Source organism: Podarcis raffonei, chromosome 6 (genome assembly GCF_027172205.1).
Source record: "Podarcis raffonei isolate rPodRaf1 chromosome 6, rPodRaf1.pri, whole genome shotgun sequence".
Taxonomy (NCBI): domain Eukaryota; kingdom Metazoa; phylum Chordata; class Lepidosauria; order Squamata; family Lacertidae; genus Podarcis; species Podarcis raffonei.
Genome location: NC_070607.1, coordinates 76,933,918 through 76,961,487, shown reverse-complemented (window position 1 = coordinate 76,961,487; position 27,570 = coordinate 76,933,918). Strand labels below are relative to the sequence as shown.

General features: G+C 44.5%; 1 protein-coding gene across 1 annotated transcript; it reads right to left on the bottom strand.

Moving 5' to 3' along the window:
* Positions 1-917: 917 nt before the first annotated feature.
* On the bottom strand, positions 918-26,373 carry SDC4 (syndecan 4). Its single transcript, XM_053394095.1, has 5 exons — positions 26,020-26,373; positions 7,704-7,839; positions 6,624-6,667; positions 5,331-5,523; positions 918-4,205 (listed from the first exon to the last, which is right to left on the bottom strand). Exons 1-5 carry the CDS (start codon positions 26,098-26,100, stop codon positions 4,051-4,053), a joined length of 609 nt encoding a protein of 202 aa, XP_053250070.1. The 5' UTR covers positions 26,101-26,373; the 3' UTR covers positions 918-4,050.
* Positions 26,374-27,570: the final 1,197 nt, after the last annotated feature.

The following is a 27,570-nucleotide window of genomic DNA, read 5'->3' as shown; positions in this document are numbered from 1 at the left end:
TGGAGCTGGTAGACAGCTGCCCTGGACACAGAATTGACCTGTGTCTCCATGGACAGCTGCGAGTCCAAAATGACTCCCAGGCTGCGCAGCTGATGCTTCAGGGGCAGAGTTACTCCATTCAGGACCAGGGAGTCCACACCTGCCTGCCTCCTGTCCCCCCCAAAACAGTACTTCTGTATTGTCAGGATTCAACCTCAATCTGTTAGCCACCATCCATCCTCCAAGGCAGGAGTGGGGAACTTCAGAACCAGGAACCGAATAACTGAACTTCAGGACTCTTCTCCCATTGGCCCTGTTCTTTGCCTGGTGTCAGGGACTGGCTGACTGAAGGAATGGTGGGAGGCACCAGCCGGGGAACCCCCAGGGGAAACCCCTGAGGAGGAAGTCTCAGAACCCGGGGATTGGTGGTGGGGTGCCAAGGAGAGGCCAGAGGGAAAAGATTGAGAAGAGGTACTAGATACTGAAGGAGCAATAGGGGTATGTGAGCAGGAAGAGCAAGTGACAGGGGGCAGTCCAGATTCTGAGGCTGAAGCAGAGAATGGGGGTCAAGAGGCTTCAGAAGAATCCAGGGTGTCTCCCTCTCCTGCTGAGACAAGCTCCCCTAGCCCCTGGTCTCCAAGAACATGCAGAATAATGAGAGCAGAACAGAGGCCAGAGGTGTGCAGACACAGTTCAACACTGCTTAGGAAACATCCCGGAGGGGAGGAGCCTTAGAAAGGGTAGAAGGCCCCTTTGTCTGAAGAGGCACTTCTACAAGTTCCGGTGGTCCGAGGGGGTCACCACTTTGGACTCAAAACAGACATCATGCACACAGGCAGGGCTAGAGCCTTTGGGCTGGTCCATGTGAGTAAAGGGAGAAGAGTCAAAACCTAGCCAATATTCATCACCATAATAGAATTATGCAAGAGAAAGCAGGATTTATTTATTTTTTTAAGAAAGTACCAGTTTATTTTATCAAATCAGTGACAGTGAAAACAAAAGCAAATATACAAGAAATCTCATTTGAGCAATCAGGAGGCAGACATGTTTTCCAAGCAATCGTTATAAAAATGTGTTAAGTATATAATCCTCCCCACTCAGCCCCCTACCCCAAACTAAACAATTCCAGAAGCCAAGTTTGAAAAGACTTGTGCTTGTGCCAAAGCAAAATCCATTGCACAGACTTAAAACTTTACCCATATGTTCATCAGAGCAGTCTAACATACACATGATAAAAAAATCATCGCATGAATTCACTGCCAAAAGTGTTTTGTTTTTGTTTTTAAGGGAAGAGAGCAAGCTGTACATTGTTCTGGTAACGTCTTATCAGAGAACCTTGCACAGGCCCCTTCTGTTCACACAAGGACCACAAAGTTAAGTATTAAGACTATGTCACGTTTTTAAAAGCTACAGCTCAAAGAATGCAAGTAGTTCAAGATTATGCCAGGATCTGTGTGGTTAGGAGATGGCCTTGCGCTGCACAGTACCCGATTTCCTGCAAATTACACAACCACCACCCCCCACTGCACGGAGACCTCCCTTTGCTCTCAGAGGCGACAAGACTGTGCAGATGCAATCTGATCACATCGGAATCAAGCGGGGCCCTGAAAAGCAACTTCCGAAGAGACTTGCTTCCTAGGAAACCCAGCTTACACCAGATACGCTGCAAGTCACTGAACAGCAGCTGTAGTTCACGCAATGCAGCTTAAAGGTCCTTGTAATACCACTATCTACATCCTCAACCCAAAGAACTAGGATCTAAGCCTAGCTCTGCTGCACCAGTTGCACACTTTCCTCCAAACAAGGGGTGAGGAATCTCAAGCCAGGATGCCAAACGCAAACCTCTAGGACACTACCTGCCTTGCAAGACTCTCCCCAGGCAACACACCTCTTCATATCCCCTTTTTGCCTGGCTAGGAGGTGTCCTTCAATTCTGAGAGTGCCTTTGGTTGCCTGGATGGAGCAGAGAGAAATTAGCAAAGGCAACATTTACATTCACTGCTCTACCCACTTTTGCTCCTACTAGCATGTGGTGGTCCTAGACGTTTGCCCAGCTGGAAAGGTGGTCCTTCGCCCAAAACGAAAAAGAAAAGAAACCACTTCCCCACCTCCACTTTAATCTTTGCACAGCACAGACATGTTGTTCGAAACTTTTGTACCATTCTGGCATAACCACCAGTGGATGAAGATTCTCCCCAACAGGAACCAGCATTTACAGTCAGGTAGAACCAGCAGCTGGAGAAAAAGCTTGGCCCTGAAGATGCTCTTCTTTAGAAGGGGAACAGCAATGTGCCATTCGGAACTCTGAAAGCCAATAGCCTCAATTAAGAGCCCAAAAGAAAAACAAATACGTATTTGGAGCCTCTTGGCACTTGCCTGAAGGGGAATAGCAACTTTGCACAGAGACACCGCTCTCCGTACCAAACAGCTTCTGAAGTCTGTCTTCTTGTCACCTCGTGGCATTAAAACGGGATAAGCAAACAGGAGCATGTGGCCGAATCATACCCACACACCCCGCAGTGAAATTCCATGCTGCCCGAGCAGTGAAGCTGGGTGTAAAAGCTAGACTCCAACCCACACAGCTGAATTGTTCAGCTGCCATTGATTAGCAACACCATATGTGAAGTAATGACTCCATGGAGAAGAGGAAGACATTTAGGGGAACTCTGCAAGGAAGAGAGCAGCCCAGCACCCCTTGCAGGAAGGCTGTACAAAACCTCAAGTGTGCATTTTACTGGAATATATATATTATAGAGCTCCACAGCACTGATAATATATTACAAGGCTAAAAACACAAACCTCCAATTATATTTTAGTCATGTTCAAAGAAATCTGATTTTTGCAGACAGACATTAATTCTAGCAGAACTTATTGCCTTCGGGTATAATACACAGAATCAAGCTTAAATAGTTTTCACAATCATTAGGAGTTTCATTATATTAGTGTTTTATGTATAAAAAGAAGAGTTACCAAAAACAGAGCAGCCATCTTAGAAAGTATAAATAGCTCTATATAAAAACAACAACCCAGAAACTTATTTGCTTTTACTCCAGAAAATATATTTATAATTATATATAAATATTCTCTTCTCAACTGCCTAGAATAGCCTATGATATGAGCTTAGAGAGCTTTAACATACTGTAGCTGCTGCATCGGTTCTGGCAATGAGCGATATAAAATGCCAGTCATCTGGAGAGATGTCCAGCAAAGGGGGGAAAGGGGACTTAAAAAAAAAAAAAACAGAACTCATGAAAATTACAAAATATATATACTTTTTAAAATTTCGGAATACTTTCTACAAACTTGTATAGGCAGGGAATTTTTCTTAGCGTCTTTTATTTAAGGAAACCCTCTTCTAAAAATAAAAAAGGTATTTCTTCAACTCAGCTCCATTTAAAAAGTGGGAGACATCCCCCCTGCCACACACACACACACACACACACACACACTGTTCTGCTTTTATAGGCTACCCAGCCCTCTCTCCACCAAGGAAGAAATCATCTCTTCACACAGCCGCATCCAAAATAGTACTGAGATACTCAAGTCTGCAGAGAGCAGATTTGCTCTCTCCCAAGGCTAACGTGCACTGTAGCGCAGGAGATTTCATAAATAAGTTCTTTACAAAAAAAAGAAAAAGCCTTGTAGAGCTGGCCCCGCTACAGGTCAACCTTCTTACAGGTAGAAATGAACTTACACCTTTTCTGCAGACAAGACAAGTTGGAGCACTGCGACCAAATGCGAACAGTTTCACATACGAAACCCCTTCACCCAAACGAAACAGCATTTGGCAAAATTTGCTTTGCATTCCAGGACACATGCACACTCGCACACCCCACCAGGGGTTTTTTCTCCCTAGGACGCTGCCTTTTTTTTACTTTGCGTCCTTGTTGGCTAGCGGGATGGGAAGGGTCACAAAGTTTTTATATATATATATATAAAAAAATCACTTTGACGGTTAGATCCAAGAGAGCATTTGTCTCAGAGCTTCTTGTCCGCGGTCCAAATGCTTTTTTTTTTTTTTTTACAAAGTCCGTGTCTGACTCCCAAATGGGTTTGTGTCGTTGGCAAGCCTTAGGCGTAGAATTCATTTGTGGGTGCTTTCTTGTAGATCGGCTTCTTGCCCAGGTCGTAACTGCCCTCGTCCTTTTTCTTCATGCGATAGATCAGGAGGAGGATTGGGAAGACAGCAAACAGCAGCAACCCGACTGCCCCACCTGCAATAAGAGCTGGAAGGGAGAAAGGAAATAGCAGCATATAGTAAATACTGTGGAAACAGAAGAGATTTGCACCTACTTCCAACACATGTCATGCAATGCAGCTTCCGTCTCAGGCTTCCGCTACACAGTAAGTACTGGAAGCTGTTTTGCACCCAACTTTAGTTGCAACTGATACTAGGTATTTTTTATTATTATTACAATTAAATCATCCAACTGCTGCCCTAAAGAACTCAAGGTAGAGCACAATGTTTTCCCCCTTCCCACCTATCCTTGCAACAGCCTGTGCTACGAGGGTCAGGGTATTGCCAGCCGTGACTTTGAAAGTCATTCGAGTGCTCCAGGAAGTGTGTGTAAGAGAGATCTCATCTACTGGAATCACAACTGCTGCATACGTCAGCTCCATGCACGGGTCAGAATGTCTGCACAGGTTCAGCATCATAATAATAAATAATTATTATTATTTATTATTTATACCCCGCCCATCTGGCTGGGTTTCCCCAGCCACTCTGGGCGGCTCCCAACAGAATATTAAAAACATGATAAAACATCAAACGTGTTTTATAAAGCATGCATGAGCAGCAGCCCTACTAAAATTCAGGGCACAGTTGATGCTCTCAGAAGCTATGCAGATGTTCCAACCGATGGAAGGAAGCCAGGTGCATGGAAGGAGCATGGCCCTATCTTTGTACTTATCATCTCACTAGAGATCAAATATGTTCCATGGGGCTCCAATCTCTAAACACAACTTCTTGCACCTACTCATATGGAGTTGGGGAGAGGGGCTGCTTAAACCTGCTGAATGTTTAGGCTGAATGTAAGTTTAAGTAACGGAAATGCTTCTTATTTTGGGTAGCGATGTGAGTAGACGACCACGAGTTTCTCAGAACTGTGGCTGCCCATCTACAGGCCTTCACATGCTTATAGAAGATTGGCCATGTTGTTTAAACAACAGTTAAAAATACGTCCTCTCCCCACCGCTCCAGTATATTTTCGTTTTCCTCTTATTTGTGCAATACACATCCGTATTGTTAGTTCTTTGTATTCCTGATAAAAAGCTTCTCTTCAGCAAATGAAGCTTCTTCCCATTTTAAGGAGTGGCAAACTTAATTCTTCCATCAAAAAGAAGATGGTTACCTGCCAGAACTTCTGTCCTCTCAAAGATGCTGCCATTGGCTGTGCTGGCCATCGAGATCTTGTTGGATGGCTCATCGCCTTCTTCAGAGGGCGCAGGTTTCCTGAGAACAGAATCGTTTTCTATTTCTACCACAGCAGGCTCGCTATCCTTTGTCTCTCCTTTGGAATAAGGGATAAAGTTGTCCATGGGCTCCTGAATGAAGTGAAAAGATGAGTCATGCCTTTGTACCTACACAGCTGAGAGCAATGCTTCACAGAACGGAAAAGAAAGAAGGGTGAACGGTTGAACCCGTCTGGGCGCCAGCGTCTCCCCTTAAGTGTTCCAAGAGAACAGTAATAACCAAGGGTCAGCACATCTAGAGACAATATGACAGGACTGGCCAACAGCTGTAGATGCTGCTCCAGAACAGCTTTATGTTGTTTATATAGCAGAGACACCCTGGTATTCTGGAAACAGATAGCACTGTCAAGTGTTACTCCACTGTACAAACAGACTTGTCAATAGATAAATTTTACAATGATTTGGAATTCATTTTTATAAATACTGTATTAAGTTAAGGTCTGGTTAAACTACAATAACTTTTGTTTTTTGTAATGTATACAATTCCTTTTTGGTTTTTTCTACTTTGTTTTCTGCATGGGTACTATTCCTTTTTCCTTTTTCTTGTGTCTTATCCTACTCATTTGTAATTATGTACTTTTTATTTTCCAATAAAGAAAATAAAAAAGTGCTACTACACTGTACTGTTTGCTGCCATGGTACGTGCCATTTCCGATCGCCATTTACCTTGCATAGCACACCTTTTTAAAAATAAATAAATGCCCAGGTGTCTTTAGCGTGTACCATTTGCCTATGCCAAAGCCATGCAGATCTACACAATAGGTAAACCTACCCAGCAGTAACCCATTCCCTCATCCCCTCAGTACAAGGATTGCCACTTGTGCAATGGGACTCCCCCCCCCTTCCTTCTTCTCCCGCCACATGGGCACCACACCTGCCCCAAATCTGCTCCAAAGGGTTGTGGGGGAAACTCCGGGACAGATTTAGAGAGCGCACAGTGGCAGGAAAGTCCCATTTGACAAGCATAAATCCTTGTGCTGACAGGAGGTTCACTCAGCAGTGCAGAAAATACAAGCCACTGTCGCTTTGCATTTCCAGTTTTCAATGTTCCTGCAGGGGTTCAGTAACACAGCTGGGTGGCCTGTTCTCAGAAGCCATGTAAAAGCAAGTCCTAGGTGGCACAGCAACTGAATGACTTCTTCACCAAGTGGAGAGTATTTGCAAATACTTACCATAGGTCTTTCAGAGGCTGGAAGTAAGGCATCCTCTGAATCATCTGCATAATGAGGGGAAAAAACGTATTAATTCTCCGAAACTGCGATCGTTCCTTCAGAAGACTTTGGCAAACTTGCATCAGACAGCTTATCGCCTCATCGTGCACTCTCCTCTTTCACATCTCCACCCAACCCCCGACTTCCCTGACCTAGTGGGTTTTGCTTCAGGCAGCTGGTTGCAAGGACTGCCACTGCAAGTCCACACACAGCGTGCTGTTTGACTTGTTTCCAAGAGAGGAGCTGCCCTTCTTTCAAACACCCATTCCTTGAGGAGAACTGGCTCATGTAAAGTCCCAGATCTGCCCCAACTTGTTGCGTGCTACTTTCGGAGCTTGTTTTTCCTCCGTGTTGAGAACGCAGCGTGCAACAAGTTGTCGGAGCAAGGCTGCGCTGGGAGTTTGTGAAAAGCCAAGGGGACAAAATGCGAGGCTGTTGTGCCATCAAAAGGCTGAAGTAATGAGAGGGAAGGGAGAAAGAAGAGCCGTTTCCGAAGAAAGGAGGGGGAAAGCTTCTTCCTAAATACAGCCTTAATGGGGGTTGTCTAACAGAACCACAACAATGTGGGAAATTTCCCTGGCCAGTGACCAGCTGCTGCAGGTCAGTGCGGATATTTGAATTTCTTAGCTAGTTGTTCCAGACAAGCGCAGGCTGCATCCCCACACTGTTGGAACGGTGGTTGTGTGACAGAAGAGCATTTGTTTCCCTTTCAAGTTAGGCATGTGAACTAGAAGGTATAAGCAGGCATTCAGATTGCAATAAATGGCGAAGCAGGTTGAGCATCTCCCATCCACACACACCTGGCTAAGGGTGGTTGCGCACTCGCAAAGCCTCAAATTAGGGAGTACAATGCTTTCACCCCAAGTTTAGCGAGATGATATTCAGCAAAGTAAATAGGAGCACAATGCAAACAACCTGTGTTCATCTCAGATTTATAACCTGCGGCTTACTACAAGCCTAGGCAAGAAGAGCACAGATTTTACACATGCAAAAGGCTGTTTGGCTTGGAGCTAGAGGCAGTTTAGAGTGAAGCATATATACCTTCTTCATCTCCTGAACCTGAGTAGTCATAGCCATCTTCATCAATTACAAAGTCAGGCCTTGAGTCCTCATCATCTGGCAAATCTCCAGATGGAAATTCATATAGCTGTGGGTCCATAGTCTCGGTTTCTCTCACCTAAGAAGGGAAAACAAGATTTAAAAGGAATGGTTAATAATAATAATGATGTTATTATTTATACCCTGCACATCTGGCTGGGTTTCCCCAGCCACTCTGGGCAGCTTACAGCATATATAAAAACATAGTAAAATACCAAGCATTAAAAATTTCCCAATACAGGGCTGCCTTCAGATGTCTTCTAAAAGTTACGTAGATCTTTATCTCCTTGACATCTGAAGGTTTGATATTAGTAGTCAGGGGGGATACTAGAAGTTAACAGATTGGGTAATTAGACACAATAATTTAATAAAATCTGAAAATTGGGTGAAAACAAATAAAAGAAAAGGGAGTTGGAATTAATTATTCTAAGAATTCTATTTTAAGTGTTATGAACTAGCATAAATGAGTGAGGAATTAAGAAATAACTGGAGTGTTTATGCTGTATTAGTAGGATTTGGAAATAAGTAGTTTATTTACAGAATGTTAAGACAAAGCATTGTATTCTTAAGCAGAAATTAGATGAAACTGTAGAACTGTATTTTTGCGCGCGCTCTCTCTCTCTCTGTGTGTATATTTATATATAATTTATAGGAAGAGTCTTGATGGACCAGATGCCAAACTGGTTGTTCCACAGATAGGCAAAATTCAAAGCTGTCTTGATAGCTTGATTCAAAGATGGCTTGTAGCTTGATCAACCAACTTAGAAGAACATGTTTAAAAGCCACAGGTGTTTACGGGCTGCACAGATGGCTCCTGCAGGACAGGGGCGCTTCTGCATCAAGTTGCAAGATGTACCACTGAAAAGCAGCAACACCAGTCACCATACCAGAGCCCTAACTCGACTGGCAAGGTGACACATAACAGTAGATCGCCCAAGTGCCAGGGTGTACTGCAAACCTGTTGATAATTAAGAGAGTTGCCAGGTCATTACCAGAACTAGTGCCAGGAGAAGATGCGGTCCATTTCATTTGCTGCCTTGTTCTTCTCTACCTGCGGAGTTTCATCCACTCTTCTCTGAAACTTCCTATGCATCAAAGTAAAACCTCTGCCTGCTACAGCAGGGAAGGGTGAAGAGAGCATGCAACGTCTCTGGCTGCCAGCTTTAAAGGCACCACGGCAACCTGGCAGTAGCAACCCTATTTAAAGTTCTTGCAACCATCTTGCCCTATGCTGCCAGTGGGCAGAGGGAATGTCTGGCCTGTCTTCCCCCACAGTGCTGGTGCCTGGAGCCAGCCGCATGTGAAACGGCACTGTTTGCTTCCCCAAGGCCTCCGAATTCAATTAACACAATTATACAAAGGTTGGAACTGACAGATTTGTTTGCTTCCCCCATCTGAAAATTCTGCTGACAAGAGGATCAAAGGGTGGTTTTTCTTTTTTCTTTTCGTAATAAATACTAACTCACTTGAATTAAGTGCTCCATCAAGAACATACAATTTAAAAAGCAAACTCAGCAGCTGCCCTTTGAAAATAAAAAAGAACTAAATGCTGGGGCCTAATGCAGCCACAGATATGGAATTAGCACAGCAACAGCAGCAATAGATAAGCTGTTGCAGGGTACATAAAAGCCAAAGTGACTTTGCCAAGGTTCAGATGTCAAGCTACGCAGTTTCATAAGAGCCTGTTTACCTTCCACTGTTCAAAGAACCTGTAGCAACCTTCAGAGTTACTCCGAGGTAAGACAGCTTCCCTTGCAGCTCAGTACACCTTGGGTATCAAAAGACCAGTATGGAAGCTTAGAAATACACACAACTCAATTCCAGAATCGTTAGGTCATTTGCCAGCTTGGGGACTGAACTATTTTTTGTTTCTGCCTGAGGGACAAATTTCCATCTGCCCGGACAGAGGTAGAATTTCTCTGTGTCAAGGTATCTGGAGTCACTGACTGAAGAGCAACTGATTATTAACTTACTATTACCAGAGGAGAAAGCTTTTACGCAGGAAAAACTGAGAACCCATACAGCCAAAGAGGCTGCAACACTGGATGGATGACCCAACGGCACTAATAATGAATGGCATGTTGAGGGAAACAGGTCAGAAAGTCCTTTTGCAAGTCCTCTTGCCAGCTCTAGTCTGATGCAAGTTCAGCACGAGTTATAGAGGCAGTCAATGGCAGAAGTATCCTGTGGTTGCTTCTGATCAGGACCAACCAAGAGATTCCAGATCTCTCAACCGTGCCATGCTACAGGATCTAGACACTCTGCATGCAACCCAAATGGAAAACCGAACTCGGCAAGATGGGATGCATTTTGTGTGCAGAATTTGGTCCTTGAGGCCACAGACTTCTGAGAGAAAGAGTTGGTCCACATACGGCGACCAGCTTTTGTCCTCATTGCAAGGCAGTCCAAAGCAAGCAGTTCTTAACTGCTGTGGCACACCCATATGTCAACTAAGGCTGCATTCATTGTGATGAATCACAGGTATAACTTTCCTTTGTGCCCATCTGTTGCTGACAAAAGGCTTGAAAGACTAAGCAGGCTAGACTAGAAAAATGGCTAACAGAAGTGGGCGGTGGGTGGGTGTGTTATCAGATCAGAGGATGAGCAAGACTACAGTCAGACATGCGCCATCTTTTGTGTGCTTTGATAAGCTATTACTTAAACTCGTTTGCAAGAAAGTGACCGAGCCGGATACAAACACAGACTTGACCCAGATGTGTTTGCTGCTGGAGGAGCCCATGCGATTGAATGAAATACCATTGTCCTATGTCAGCCATTCCCAATCTGGTGCTCGACCCCCAGACGGGAGTTGTGGTTCAAAATGCATGCCAGGAGAGCACAAAACTTCTTTATGTGTATAATAATACATAGGAGTTTTTGAGAGTTAACAGAGACCTTTAGTGAGGCCAAAAAGGAATTGAAAGACAACTTCTTTAGCAGTAGAGTCTATATCTACAGAGCAACAGAAACAGAATATTTGGGCACAACTTGAGGATAGAGCAGGAGACAGGATTGCTCCATCCACCATTTTGAATCTCTCCCCAAGCTGTGGCCACAGTCACAACCCGCAGGAAGGACAAGCTTGTGCCATGTCTTGAGGGAGCTACAAGTCAAACCTTGAAGAACAGCCTCCTTTCTTGCTTGCTTTTAAGCACAGCTCTTTAACCCCAGGTTAGCTTCTCAAATGTGTTTCCTGAACACCCAAGGTTTAGTTATTCTGCTTTGGTTTATACTAAGCTACTCCCGATGCAGCTGGGAATATGGGTCACTAAGAACCATAGGGTTTGTTGCTAGGCCTAAGGAACATTGGACAGCTTATTTCATATGAGCAAGTTATAAATGGAGACTGAGGCTAAACAGACCATAGAACCAAAGAGTTGGAATGAATTCTGACCACCACCCAGTCCAAATTCCCTGCAATGCAGAACTCTCAACTAAAGCATCCATGACAGATGGCTATCCAACCTCTGCTTAAAAACCTTCAAGGAAGGATGGTCCATCACCTTCCTGGACAGGCACTCCTGTTGAACAGGGTGGTAACTACATTTCTGTGCCCTGGGAAGACTTAAATCTGCAATGCCAACCACTTTCCAATATGAGCAAAAATGTACTACTCTACTTTGGTAATATGGTGCCCTGAGTGAGGACAAAATTTGGCACCCTTTCCTGAATATTTCTTATTTTCACAATAATTCCTGTTGGTACAGTTGCTTTTCATGGATCTTCTCAGTAACTACTGGTGTAAATATAGGTGGTGGTTGTTGCTGCTGCTGCTGTTCTCCCCTCAGCTCAGCACCCTGTGTGAGGGAACCACCCATACTGCCCTAGATCCAGCACTGATTCCTATGAAGGTGCATTATGTAGTCTTGCTTGGCCCTTGCTGCCATTCTTACAATAGGAAGCTGCACCCAGAATGAATCACTTGCCATTCACTCTGTCTACATGTAGTCCCATTTCTATGCCCCAACTGCCCCCAATTCCAACACACAAGACATTTTGATAATTGTGTTTTCTTTAAGAACTCCAAAGTCTCTAAAAATGTTACATCTGAGCAGGGCCTGTCCACATTTGCTTTGGGCCAATTTAAATGGCAACTCTGGAGATCCTTTAGACTTCCACAGAGTTTCAGGTATCAGTTTTGGAGTTTGCAGCTAGGTTTCTTCCTTTTCTAATAAAGGGAAATTGGGTTCTTTTCTGTTTCCAAAGACCTGACTAGTCTTACCTACCTGATATTCCAGAATCAATGAATGAATACATTGCGAATCTATCACAATGATCTGGGAGCACTGAAAGGGGTGGGGGGCTAATCTCCAGGGCTTGTTTACCATGCACTGTCCCACCCTAAGAGCCCTGCTTGGCTTTAGAAAATGAAAGCAAACTGTGTGGGTGCCGATTTTGGATTTTGCTGTTCCTCCATTATTTTCTGCTTTTTGAACAGAGCTGCACAGGGTCAGCCTGATGGGCAGTTCTGTTTGTTTTTCAACCAGAGGGGCACTGCAGCTCCACGAGCTTCTGGCAACGTATACAGGCTTTGCTATTAATATGCTCTCCAGCTGAATCCTTTAACTACAGAAGCCTGTCACTTCTACATTTAATCCAGTTGCAGCGTATCTTCTGAGCATTAAGCAGATTTGCCCATATCGAGTGCCAAGCGAGATTAACAAACATGGCTGGGAGGAGCACAGGGGCGGAGAAGCAGCTTTTCTAGCCTACAAATTGCTGAAAGATTTGCTTTGCAGCTGCCAGCCACAGACTGTGTGCAGGCACACATGCACACCTTGATTCTGCTACCCACAAGCGCTGCTGCAGCAAGGCAGTCAAATATTGTAAGTGCCACAGAAATCATATGCACCAAGACATACCCAGATATTCCGACGGATGATTGTTAGTGCAGGGATCATTAGTAAAAGCTATATTTAATGTGTATACCCCCTGGAAAGTAGGTACTAACCACTGGCTCCTTTCTCACGTTAACAGCAGTGTTCAAAATGAGCCAGGTGCTACACAATTTTTGCACCTGGCTTTGAATCGTTTGCAACCAACTGAAGGTATCTGGGCACCAGGTTGATGCCTGACATCTCCACCATCTGGGGATCAATGGATCTGGACTGTTTTCACACTTAAACCCCCCCCCCAATGCTGTAGAATTCTATCAGTTATATTTTATCTGCACAACCAGAATGAATTTCTGGAACCAAAATGCTTTTCCTATGCAGCCTGAGCAGTCCCCATTAAGAAAAAGAGGTTGGAATAGGCCAATATACATGTGGACTGTCCCTGGATGAAGCAACTTTTGTTCTTTAAGTTTTTGTTCTTTAAGCTCTTAGCCTAGCTCAAGGTTGCCATCTGAACTAGCCAGATGTTTAACTGAGAATCAATCACAGTCAATCCATCACTTGAAAAAAATAAGACTTTATAGACATTCCATTTTGGTGACTTCAACCTTAATTTAAGGAGCCATTGGGCACCTAGCTTATGTATCTGAGTTTCTGTTTCACGATTTCAGCTCAACCACCACTTCTTGCTTTTCCGACTGAACTACCCAAAACTGCTGCTAGCACATCAAAGACCATTAGCTGCCTTATTAGGGGAATCCTGCCTGTGACTCTAGCAGCTTTCAGAACTACTCACTTCTATAGATCCAAGCCCCAGAATCCAGATTCCCCTCCAGGCTCTGCTGAAAGACAGCAGACTCCAATTTGCAAAATCTCAAGAGGCAGAGCCCTGCCATGCGCCGCTTTTAACGGGGCAGGCAATTAAATCTTCCATAGCCAGCCTTAGCTAGTACTTCCCAGCAATGTGTACATAAGGAGGTGGGGTAAACCGTCAGACCTATTGGGCTGGCAGCACCAAGTACAAGGACCTGGACCAACAAACTGAAGGAAGAAGGTGGCAGTTTGCCACTAACCATTTGCAAATGGAAAGCAACTCAGTTTGGGGATGGGGGAGAGCTGCGTTCCCATGCTGTGAATTCCTGGTATTCGGTCTTCTCAGAAGCCAACCTCCCAAAATATGGCCGACGCACACACTGAATGCCTGCATCTGCCCAACTTCAAGGCAACGCATTTAGGGTGCAGCTTTTACAAAAGTGTGGGAAAAGAAGCAGAGACAGAATTGCCAGTCAGGTTTTGTTTATGGCACCGCTTTATTTGGTTAGCCGAAGATGCTAAAAGCTTCATTGGGTGCAGAAGATACACACACGAGTGACAGGCTACGTATGTGTGGACAGATGGATTAGAAGGAGTATTCCCAAGCCTGTGAAACGTCGGCTGTAGTGGCTCGACGACTCTTGCCAGTCTTGATTATAAAGCATGCTTGTTCTTGGCTTCTCAGTCAGATAGGAGTGGTACCTTTGGGATCTAAGACAACACCCCTGGCCCCTCCCAGGCACTGTTAAGACGATCTACGTGTGCCCTTCCTTTCGCAGTATGCCTTTAAGTGTTCGCTTAAATGTGCAAATTGTTCTATGAGTTGTACTGTACTAGTAAATAGCTTGTGCTGCCTGAATCTAATTTGCTCAGTGTGCAGGGAGGGAGAGATGGGGTGAACAGGAGTTGAGCAGAAACTGGCACTTCACAGGATAGTTTTTTTCTCTTGCCCACAATTAATGATTGACCAGTATTTCCCCCACCCAGGCCATTATTACTTCCCCTCCATCTCTGCCTTCATCATCAGGGCTATCAAGCTTTAGATCTGACCACCCTTTCCCCAGTGTTGCACTCCCCAGGCTATTCTGCATATCCAATCAGGCCTGGATCCAGAGATTCCTGGGAGCAAATACTCCTGCTGACAAGATGGAGAAAGCAGAAACAAGATTTCCACTGATTCACCTCTCCTCTGTAGTCCGCAGGGGTTTGCTCTGGGAAACATGCAGAATGATGTGGGTGGTGGTGCAAGAGTTAAGTTTCACAGCTAGTACACAGATGCAAAGGACTGAATTACATGTCACCAATGCTCTTGCAGGACTTGAGGATAAGCTAAGCTACAGGTATTGTCACCAATACAAGCACCAAGTTCATTTGTTTCATCTTAGCTCTGAAGACCAAGACCTATTATGTTTCTCTGTATTACGCTAATTATTCTGCCTTTATTAAGCTGGATTTCCGTAACAGGTAATTTATTGAATTCATCTTGAATCATACCTCTGAAGGGGATTTGTCACACAGGAACGGCTTTCAAGCTAAGTTCTGGGGAACAGCTCCGGGTTCCTCAAGAGCTTATCAAAGACTTTTCAAAGGCAAGTTCAACAATAGCTTCCCTGCAAAACAGATTGCTACCCCACCTTGATCTTACACCGCAACGTGCAGCTGCATGGGAATGTTCTAGACTCCACCACCAATTTACATATGAGGCAATGGAAAGGCCAGGTGAATAGGTGCACACACCTGTGAGTGGGCAGGTGCACAGAATATTCATGAAGGGCACCGCAGAGCAGGACAGTGTTGGTCAAGCAAGTCAACATCAAATGGGTGCCCTAAAACAAACAAGTTTAGGAAGTTTTCCCTGTACAGTATGGTTGTCTTCCCAGTTATTTCTACAAGTCTCCCTAAAATGGCAAAAAGTTAAGAGATCCCAGTGTGCTTTTTAAATTTACATTCAAAATCTGCTCCTCTTTGAGACATTTTTTTGTTAAGAGTCTGTGTCCTTGCTACCAGGGAAATTTGGAGAAAGTTCAATCCTTTCCCAGCCCTGATCTGAATTAGCCCACCATCCCTTTCCCCCTACCCAACAGCTGCATTTTCCTTTTCCAAACCACAGTTTGCCAATTCAGATGTAAACTATGGTTTGACTAAACCAGGAGCTAATTGAAGCAAAGCACACTAGGGAAGAGCATATGCATCCTTCTTGTTCCTGCAGAACTGAGCCAACTCAGTGTCTTAGCAGCAAAAGAAAATAGACTTGAATCAATGTTTAGAGGACTGCTGCTTTCATGATGAAAGTTGAAGCTATTTACATTCTGAAGGGGTGTTACAGCCATTTTAGTTCACCCCCTTGGGCCAATTTCTTCTGCTTGCAAGTCATGTGCAAGCTTTAGCCAGCAGCATTGTCCTACAGGACTTCAAATCATATTAGCCCATATAGGTCAGCTTTACAAGCGCACTAAGCTCACTAGATTTACCTAACGTGACTCAAGTAAACAGAATATGATGTTTGGACAGAGCCATATTGACAATAGCTGCAAAGGCAACCCTTAAAAAGCCCCAAATTGGCACGTCCCCCTCATCTCTCCCCCACCTGCGCTGGGCTCACGTAACAGCTTGGCAGCTTATGTGGTCCCTCAGCCAAGGTAAACTTTTATGCTTCTCAGGTTATTGGATTCTGAGGCCTATGCCTTAGAAAAGTGTTGCTTAAGACTTTCAGAGCATTTAGGAAACTTGCTATCAGCAGTCTGTTCTGACTCACCAAACTTCCCTCAAAATGCTTTTGCTGAGGGTGAAGGGTGAGGTCACATCTGACAAGGCCAACCAGGCCGGGAAAGCAAAGTATCACTTGGTTCAATCTTGTGACTCGCTAGTTCCAAGGAAGGAAGGGAATCCTCCCGTCAGCAGTCGTGCATATTTCAACTGTCTTACATATCCTAAGAAGGCCTTACTGTGCAGAAAGCCCCAAAAGCCACACCAGAACAAAGGTTACATGGCATTTTGAGACACTGGCTTTCATGTAGTGCTGGATTACCAGGTAGGAAGAGGAGGCTCCAGCCTATGAGGCCCCCACGACCACAAATCAAAATAATATTGATTTGATGTTGAAAGTAAGCTACAATCAAGCCTTCTTAGTTCAATGTGAGGTAGGTCCCGAGATTTTGACTGCCTAGGGGCCTCCACATGGTTTAATCCAGCACTGCTTTCATGAGTCCAGACCATGTAGATAAGCTTTTTAGGTTTTCACACCTGCACTCACTCTGCACCATGTTCCAAGGACTCTGTTCGGGACAAGAGAAACAGTATGGGGTAAGGATTTACCCCACCTACCCAGCTTGTGCAAATACAACTCTCTTTGTGCACACACTTGTGTTCATGACTGACTGCTTGCAAGTTGTAGATTCCAAGAAAACAATGCAGGAAGGGAGGTGAAAATGTTCTGCTTTTCTCAGCGGGTCCAAGACATTTGTTAGGTGACCCGAGTGCAATAAATTGTCCGTGTGTGTGGAAGAAGAACCACATCTAAATTACAAAAGATTAGGAAAATGAGATGGTCTGCTGAGTACATCATCCTATTTGCCACAGTTGCCAGCCAGAGGTCCACAAGGGCAAGAGACCTCTCCCATGGTTGTTGTGCAACTGGTACCCAGGGACATGTTATCCTATCCTGGATACAGCCATTTTGACTAGCAACCATGGCTGATTCATAGCTCCTTGCGACCTTTTGAGTTCTCCCCTACGCAAAGATGCTCCATGCTCTACCGTTTTAATTACCATCCTCAACTGGTTTCCAAGATCCTATTAGCTTTCCATTGCTAAGGTACGTTTAATTGTTCATCTATCTGGCACCCCCACACTTAAGTCCTGATGAGCAAGGTACCAGGAAATTTTTTTTACAGGTAGCAACAGTTTGTCTAGGTTTGTTTGCACAGCTGTTTCTTGCAGGGGTTTCTGCTTTACATAATCTAATCTAATCTAATCAGGGGGCCTAGAGATTAGCACAGCCTTCCTCTTCTACATCTGATTAATACCAGTGACTTTTCCAGACAATTATGCTTTCCAGAATCACAGGAAATATGTAATGTTTACAGTCCAAAGCATCAGGTACTTTCCACTATTGTAACAGCACACCAAGCAGTGCACTGAACCAATCTTTGCATTGCCATGGCTGAAGGAAAATGGGCAGCACAAAGAAAGGAGTCAGTGGAACTAAGGAATTCTTCCATTAAATGAAGCCCACCTACATGAATCCCTATCAAGTCTGAGGAATGCCAAACAGTGTGAGGATTAATCAAAAGTGGGCAGTACAGAACAAGGGAAAAGAGTGGTCCAAACACTTTTTCAGATGCCCTTGTTTTATAAAATGAAATCATTTGCCGAGCTACAATGGCAACGCCACTTTTGCCGCATATTCGCTCCTAGTGCTGTTTTGCTGGATGCTAAGTCTTTTCTTTATTTAGCTGAAATCTAAGCATGTGCAGAGCAATACGTCAACCCTTTTGACATTCTGTAAAATTTCTAGGGTTTTTATGTTCAAAAAGGGAATCTTGATAACTTATTGACTCTGCCAGTCCATCAGCTGGGTGGAAGAGGCCAACCAACAGAAGAAGCTCTCCACAATGACTCAAGACATTATCATATCCCTTCGCTGTTAAGAGGCAGCATGTCTCTTAATAGCAGTTGCTGGTAAATATAAGGAGGTGTCTGCTACTAAGCCCATGTCTTTGCTTGGAGCCCTCCCAGGGGCATCTATTGGCCACTGTGGAAAATAGGATGCTAGGCAAGATAGGCCTTTGACTTAGTCCAGCAGAACCCTTCCTATGTTCATAGGAGCAGCCAAACCTGTGTAGTCAAAATTAGAGGCATTCATAACATAATCCAGCAGATTGCAGAGTGCTGCTTAAGGAGTGAGAGAAGAGTATCCACCTTAGCTTGGAATTTTTGGACAAGAGAGTTCTGGTCTTTGCCAGTTCTCCCCCTTTTACATATGCAGCTTCTGCGATCACTTGCCAGAACTGCAACACATCAATGGAAGCTGATTCAGTGTCACTTTTATATGAAAAGAACACTCATTCACATGCTTAGTTGTAGCTACTGAATCAGGGAGTTTTCCAAATAACGTGCAATTCTCAGAAATCTGAGTCAAGCACAAGACCTACTACCACTACTAATGAATGGGTGGGGGTGCTGACAGTTAGCAATTCACAGCTTCAGAAAGGCCATCCACAAAATGCACACACTGGCATATATGTAATTCTGTGTCCACAGATTTTTCCATGGCTTAAGGCCAAGTAACTACACAATTCCTTCTACTGGATTCAACAGGTCCACACCTTCGGTCCTACATACATGTCAAATGTTTGCTGTCCTAAATGACACCTGCTCACTGTAAATATGTGTGAGCCTCCAAGAGCTTATACACAGGTTCTGCCAAGTTCAGTTAATACGAATTATTTTGTGCACTCACAGACTGCATTCCTACACACACTTAGGTGAAGGGTAAGCCCTATTCAGCTTAATGGGACTTATCAGTGTAGACGTGCAAAGGACTGTGCTGCAAATCTCTAAATTTTTCATTACCAAGATGCAGTAGTGGTGTTTTTGTTTAACTTTATTTCCAATGAAGCCTTTATGCTTTCCATAATAAAGTTAGTCCCTACCAACTATTCTGTTTCTCCTCATCCTCAACCATCACGTGCCAATGTAGCTGGGGAAGAAAGAAATAGGAAAACAAAAGAGAAATAAGGGGGGGGGCTGTTGTTGTCTTTTGTCTATGCTTCCTGCACTGCAATCAGCTATTATTTTTCTCAGGTAGTCAGAAATACCTTGGGAGCAGAAGAGCAGACCCTAGTCCTTTAAAAAAAAGCCAATAAAGATGTATTACTCCAAAACATTTATTCTAGTGCAAGAAGCACTAGGGTTGGAGACGAACTGAAAAAGTCACTTGAATGAAGGTGAACAGATTTTGCCATCTCCTGCCTCTACAGACAAAGCTCTGCTGAAATGGTCACAGGAATGCACCTCTGTTTTAATTTAAACTGATTTGAGTCTAGTAAAAACAAAAATACATTTAAAGGGCTTGCAACATGATTAATGTGTTATTTCAACATGGCCACAGGTCCTATAATTTAGTTATCCGCTGTGTATCAATGCATTTAAGTTGTTGCTTACACCTTAAAAGACACAGGAACAACTATTGCCTCTTCTTAGGGAATTGTTTTCCAGACTGTGTCCCTGCTCTGCTCTGAGGAGCTGAGCTTATCAGCCTCGCCACAACAAACCCATTTGAATCCAAATATTTTCAAGCTTCTTTTCTCAGGGTTTGCATTACTCCACGTCTAAGCAATCAGCCCAAATGCCATCAATAACAGCTGCCAGAAGGTCAGGATCACTCAGGACAGTTTAACTTCTCTGGTTTACAATAGTGTCTGATACAAGAGGAAAACTTCTTGTACATTTAACGTGCACTTAAGAATCTTTAGAAGTCCTCCACAAGACCCTCTCACCTCAATCAATTCCTGTTATTGGCATAAAACAAGTAGCCTTCTTTGTTTCTCTGTATCACACACAGATGGGAGGTCAGCCCATTCCCAAACGTGTTGCAATGCCTTCTCTTTCCCCTACTCCCCCCCAAATTCCTATGTGACGTAAGCACAATGCTTGGAGGTTGTCCCTCCCTTCTCCCCAGTAAGTTTCCATTAACTCATCTTCAGTCTCATGTAGGAACTTGCCAACAGCACCAATGAACCACAATCGTGTGTCATACACTTTCCCACATATTGGCATCTTTCCCAACACAGTTTGACATACTGGGCAGAGACAGCGCTCTCCAGCTGAACAAGGGTTTTTCTAATCAGTCACAAAGCACCACAGCTGCCATGTCAACCACTATTAAGATTTATGGAACCAGAGATGTATTTTCAAGCACCATGAACATCTTGGCTGAAAAAAGTGATGACAATCATGGCAGCCCAGGTTGTTAAGTGATGGCAGCAGAACTGGATAGCAAGTGTCTTATTTTCTGGTACCAAAATCTGATAAATTACACCTATGTGGAGGGACCTCTTGGCTTGACGATGCAACTACATAGCTCTTGGTGTTCTCACTGTTAGGCTAGTATAAGGCGCAGGTTTGCCCAACTCAGCCTTTCTTAAGCAGGGGGATATGACAATTCAATGCAAAACTAAGCCAAACAACATTTTGCAATGGACTATCACGACCACGGCTCTGAACTACTTTCACAGAACATGAATCTAGGTCTGAAAGTACTACATCGTTAAAGGAAATCAGCAAGCCATAAATGTTACACTCACAGCTATGAAAGGTGGGCGGTTTAGCAGTCAAGTAGTGCCCAAGAATTTGAAACAAAGCTGGTACCAACCCATGCAACTAATTCTCTAGAACTCTATGATGTTTGTCACAACTGCACATCCCACCCAGAGCCATACGTTAATTATGAGACACTGGCGGTGGAAAGAGGCCTAGAAAGAATATCTGATGGGGCTACCACTAGCCCGGCAGCAGTAAGTCAACACAGTGTGAGAAAATGGCTGAAATCCTACAGCATCACATGACTTTGGTATACCTGCTATTAGATGCCATGAGACTAGTAACAGGATCCCATTGGAAATCTTGAGAGCCAGTGCCGAAAGAGATGTGGCATAACAATAAAAGGAATATAGCTCTTTCGGAAACCTCTAACTTATCTCTGTCAAGCAATTCAAGGAGAGACTGAACTCAATTTGTTTGATAAAAAATGGTATCTTTTAGAATACTGTAACTGAATGAAACTTTATTATAATACAATGCCAGGACAATTTTTCATTGTTTGTAGTTGAATTTTTTTTCTTTCCTTATTGTTATTGTAATGGAGGAGGGAAGGGCGGAGGGAAGAATGGTATCCATTTTTTAAGTTTATTAATGGCAGGTTTAGACAGTCTGTAGCAACCCTGTCTTCATCACATGGTTATTTGAAAATACAGGGATATGGTTTGGGGCTTTAGACATATAGTGGACCTAGCATTTTTTGTAATTATGTTGTACTCCATAATACCCAAATTGCACATTTTTTTTGTCTTTTGTTACTGTAGAAGACATTAATAAACATTTTTTTAAAAAGAGATCAACCGTGTTATCACACTGTGGGGCAAAGCTTGCATCACAAATAGTAAGTAATGTATCTACCGCCTGCGGCCCCAAATGCATTGGTCAACAAGTCCACCCCACCCCCTTTTGCTACTTAGGGCAGATCCAAAGAGTGGCATTTAAAGCACATTCCCCCCCCCCACAATATATATATATATATTCCTGGGAATGGTAGTTTGTGTAGGGTGGTGGGAATTGTATCTCTGTGACAGGGAAACTACAATTCTTAGGAATCTTGGGGGAAGGAATGTGCTTTAAATGTGTGTTGGATGTGCTTTAAGTGCATGGGTCTTAGTAATAGGGTTTTGATTTGCCAATTCACAATGCTTTGAACCTCTTTCCTCCTAAACATAGTGGAGAGAGAAACAAACTAGTGAGGATGTTCTCTCTAAAACAGGGATGGGGAATTTGTAGTCCTTCAAGATGCTGCTAGACTTGAAAGACTTGAATGCCCATCTGCTTCAGTCAGCAGTCAATGATTATGGATAATGGGATCTGGAGTCCAACAATATTCCCCATCTCTCATTTAGAACATGTCCAGATAACTTGCAACCATGGTTATACTAGCAGTCTTTGATGAGCTCAAGAGCTACTCAATTTACACTTTTAATTACTTCTGATCCAAAGTGAACTGCACTTCATCTGTACATGCCTAGCAGCTGTTATTTTTAAGTGTGGAAGAGACAGTCCTAACGTTGGTAGATGCTGGAAAACAGAAATCAGAACTGTACTTCTTACCATGTTTCCAGTTCCTTTGCATTTTCTGCTATTTGATAACCCTGCAACCATGAGGACTAGAAACTCCTAAAAAGTGAAAAGCTGGGATTGTCCAAATTCTAAATGGCTCCCACTGGCCACACAAGAGCTGCGTGTGCCGTTTGACCATATACTGCCTATATGGGGAAATGTTGTATTAGCATCTAATTTGCCTTTGTGATGAAGCAAGAACATTTGGAATAGCTGTCAAGGCCCATTCTTATTTTGCCTTTGCAGAACAGGTAGTTATATCACATCAGGCAAATGAGGGCACACCTGAACTCTGCCCGAGCCTGTCCAAATCATATGGTACAAACAAAAAAATAAAGTTACATATTCAGGTTAACAATGCTGATTTGATTGAGAGAGACAGAAGAAAAAACTGAGCAGGAATAGAAAGAACAAGCCTGAGGGGTTCATGGCAGCAGGACGGGACAAACCAGTTTTTTCATTAATAATGCTGCACTACTTTACAAAATGTGAAGCGGAGCCAATCAGATACTTAAGTTTTTGGAAATTCTACTACTGTTTTAACACTGCAGAGGAAAGCCAATTTCACTGGCTCCTTTACTCTTGTAACACCGGGGACCTGGTTGATTCTCCATGACAAAGATTCATGTATGCATTGGATGAGCAGCTTCAGGAAATATTTTTTTAGATTTACACCCTTCCTTTTTATTGCAGTACTTGGCGGGTAATGAATTTACTGGACAACTTTTTAAAGTGTTATATGCCAATCAACAAAGTAGTAAAATACAACATTAAAAAAAGGAGACAACTGCCACAAGTGAATACGTGGATTAGTCTACTGAAAACTCCACATAATCTTCCTGTCACTAAATGGAGCCATTGCAAAAAGAAAAGGTGGGGGAGTACATTCCTGTGTATTTGGACCCACCATCTACTTCAGGCCAGGTAGTTATCAGGACTGCAAGTAAAAAAGCAGAAGATGGCTAGATATTTTGATAACACTCAAGCCGCATGTCAACAGCATCTCTGACTGATAAGGGAGCTGAAGGAATGTTTAAAGATAGTGGCAAGTCTCTGAACAAAAGCTGCTGATAGATCCTAGAGCCTCGATTCAAAATTACCTGAGATTCCCTCAGACCTACTGAAGGGGGGAGGGAACACACCCAAAAATCCAGATCCCCTGGAAGAAGTTTCCCAAGACGGTTTCTTTACCGGTGCATGAAAGGAATCTCCACGACAAACGAATAAACAATTTACGACATCGCAGTAACAAAATGAGTTCATATCACATCAATATATGAAGAAGTTATGTTTTCCACAAACTAAATGCAGCACATTAAGAGCAATCAGGCAAAGTAGCAAACACATGCTGTAGTACTTCCAGGCAACTCATACTTAATTATTTCTGTTGCCTATGTCCAACTACAGCAAAATGATGTACGCTGAACCTGATCTACAAGAAGGTCAAGGAACACCCCTGCCATTTGAAGCAAACGTCTCATGTGATAATAACACAAAAACTTCACCATGAAGGTGCCAGACCCAGCTCTAAGGGGAGGGAATTCCGCAAGTTGTGCTTTTGGTCCCAGCAAAAAAGAAAGGCTTGGATTGGTAAAGAGACAGCACAGGTAAATGTTAAATAAACCACAGAGGAAAAGATTAAAACAAATCTATCCCTATGAAAAAGGGAGTTACTATGGAACTCGTTCCCACAGGAGGCAGTGGTGACCAAGGACTTGGATCTATTTAAAAGAGGATTAGACCATGGGTAGGCAAACTAAGGCCCAGGGGCCGGATCCGGACCAATCACCTTCTAAATCCGGCCCATGTGTAGAATGTGTGTTCCATTTAAAATGCATCTCTGGGTTATTTGTGGGGCATAGGAATTTGTTCTTTTCCCCCTCCAAAAAAAATATACTCCGGCCCCCCAAAAGGTCTGAGGGACAGTGGACCGGCCCCATGCTGAAAAAGTTTGCTGACCCCTGGATTAGACAAATTCATGAAGAGCAAGGCCGTCAATGGCTACTAGCCATGATGGTTATGCTTTGCCTCCAGTCAGAAGCAGGAATGCTACTGAACATTAGTTGCTGGAAACCGCAGGAGGGGAGAGTAGCATCTGTTTGGCCCCCGTGAAAACAGGATGCTGGCCTAGAGGGGCCACTGGCCTGATCCAGCAGGCTGTTCTTATCGAGGGATTAAATAAATCAATCTTATTTTATGCACGCTACCACTCCCAACTTCAGAAAGAGGTAGCAAAGTCTCTTTATTAGAGCTGCTAAAATACTGTCACATCCTTCCTAGGAGCAGTCTGCCGGGAGTCATAACTCAGTCGAAATTATTCTTTTATTCCACTCCATGCACTCTCAGGAGCCTTCTCCAACCCCTTCAGATGCAAAATTCCTCCTGCCAAGCCTATACAACACCATTAAGTTAACTGAAACAAGGCTCTCACCACCCCACAACGGTTTTGCATAGTCTTAGCAAACATATTCTAGCGAGTGTGTATTCGGCATGGTCAAAGGTCAAGAGGCAAGGGTGTTTACCTGAGAAATAACTACCTGAAAAGGTGTATTATGGTTGGCGGGAGAGGAGGAGCAAAAGGGAAAAAACACACACAGAAAAAAAAACCCAACCCAAGGTCTCCTATTGTCAAAGAACAACAGAGAGGGAAAATTATCAAATCCAGACCTACAAGAAAACTCCCGATTTGTACCATGCCAGAGCCCTGGGGATTTCACTTAATGGGTTCTGCATGACGTTAGGGAATTGCAACAGAGCCAGGCTTTCGGTCAGCGGTTACTCATTCCACAGCTATGAGCGAGAGGAAGTGCTAAATAAGGCAGCGGGGCACGTTATTTGCCAAAATGTGCTGGTATTTGGAGACTTGAGATGAGAGGGTAGGAGAAAGGGAGGGAGGGAGGCGAGGAAGCCGCAAGGCAAGTCAAGAGGATGACGAAAGCCAGCGGGCGAGCGGGCGCAAGGGGAGCAAGAGTAAGGGTCGCCTATCCCACCCACCCCTATCAGCCTCACTGGAATAAGAGAGGGGGAAAGTGTTAAGCAGCCGCCAGGCGTTTGAAGTGTGTGTGGGGGGATACTCCACTGTTAACTAGGGGAGGGGGTCAAGTAGCGGTGGAAGAGGAAAACAACAAGCGAAAACGGACTGGGAAAGGGAGAAGGAATGTGCATGCTCCTCGCTTCACGGGGGGGAGTCTCATTCCCAGCTCCCATCCATAGCTCCAGGGAGTTGGAGAGGGGCGTGCATGTGGGGAAACAAGGGGGGAACCCAACCCCATCCCACTTTCCCAAAAAGAGCCAGCAGAATTTCGTCCCAACGTTACAGAGGACAGGCAGGCAAGCAGGCGACCTCCGTTGCCCCCCCCCCGCCCCGTTACCGCGCCCGCAGCAGCAGCACCAGGAAAGATTAAGGAGAAGTAAGCGCTCGTTCCAAAGTCCCGTTCCCAAAGCAATGGGGGAGGGAGAGGGAATGGGGCGGTTTGCAGATTCTCCTTCTTCGCCCCTCGTGCAAAAGTTCACAAGTTAGCGTGTGCGACGGAAGGGGGGGCGCGGCAGAATCAACACATTCCAATTATTCCCCGCTACCGATTCCCCCCCCCCCGCCCCCCGCTTCGGAAAATACCAAGCCTTGCCTGCCTCCTTACAATCGCGCGCGCCCGCTACCAAATCAATGCCGGCGACTCCCCAGCGTCCGCCACCCCTTCTTCCCGGGACGCCCCGAAGCGACTCACCGACTCGGCGGCGGCGGCGCCCAGCAGCAAGAGCAGCAGGAGAGCGGGGGCGCACAAGCCGGCGGGGCGACTGGGCTTCATGGCGTCGTGGGGTCCGCGAAGGAAGGCGCAAGAGCAAAGGCTGGTCCGGTAGCGGCGGCGACGGCAGCGCGGTAACCAAGTGTCCCGTCCTTCCCCGCCCCGCCGCCGCTCAGCTTTCTTATACGCGGCCTGGCCCGGCCCTCGGGAGGAGGAGTCGCCGAAGCTGCGGCCTCCGCTTGCGAGGAGGCGGCGGCGGTGACGACGAGGGGAACTCCCCCCGGCTTGAACTCGGGCTTCTCCTAGCGCTTTCGCGCTCAGTATCTCGGGGTCCCCCTCTTTAACCTTTCGCTTGCTTTAGGTTGACAGCAAAGCAACAGAAAGTTAAGTTGAGCTAATGTTTGTTTTGTTTTCAATACGTCATTGTTGATTTTAAGTGAGAAATACACAGTTCCAATGATACGGACAAGGGCGCCAACTTGAATAAAATATTGGGGGGGAGAGAGAAACCGTTCATAACCGATCACAACACACACACACACCATTTGAATGGTAGTGCCCATGAACGGGGGGGGGTAGGCTCCTCAGATATTTTATTGGGGGGCTGAAGGGACCTTGGCCCCTAGGGGTTGGCTCCTATGGATACTGACGCTCCAAGGATAAAAGGCCTCAGATATAAACTAGTAGGCATTTCGCATACATAAATCGTTGCAACCTGAGTTCTGAATAAGGCTAGTTCTGAATAAAAACATAGCCCCATGTCCCTTACACACAAACAAGCACTGTTGGGATGGGGGCAGGTGAAAAATGTGAAAAAGGGAAGCCACAGATTGCCAACATTATCCCATTTCCAACTCTACAATTCTATTATTCTAACCCTCTCTCACTGCTTTCTGTGTCTCCAAGGTGAACACTTCCCAAACATTATTGATCCGGTTGTGCAGAGGAATCTCCTTTTCTGTTTTCCAATGTTGCATGATTACAAGCCGTGCTGCAGTTAACAGAAACTTGAGCTAATGTTTTATATATTTTTTTAACTGAAAGGTTATAAAGTGGTACTTCAGGTTACATACACTTCAGGTTACATACGCTTCAGGTTACAGACTCCGCTAACCCAGAAATAGTACCTCGGGTTAAGAACTTTGCTTCAGGATGAGAACAGAAATCAGGATGAGAACAGCAGCGGGAGGCCCCATTAGCTAAAGTGGTGCTTCAGGTTAAGAACAGTTTCAGGTTAAGAACGGACCTCCGGAACGAATTAAGCACTTAACCCAAGGTACCACTGTATTCCACTCATGCACGCCATAAATTTAAAGCGCATGGCTTCCCACAAAGAATCCTTGGAACTGTACTTCAACTCTCACAAAGCTACAATTTCCGGCACCCTTAACAAACAACAGTTCCCAGGATTCTTTGGGATTGGGGAAAACACGTGTTTTAAATGTGTGGTGTGGATATAACCACAGAGCACCTCAGATTTTTGTCACTTGTTGGCCTGGGTGCTTAATACTGAGTGATGACCGATCACCACAC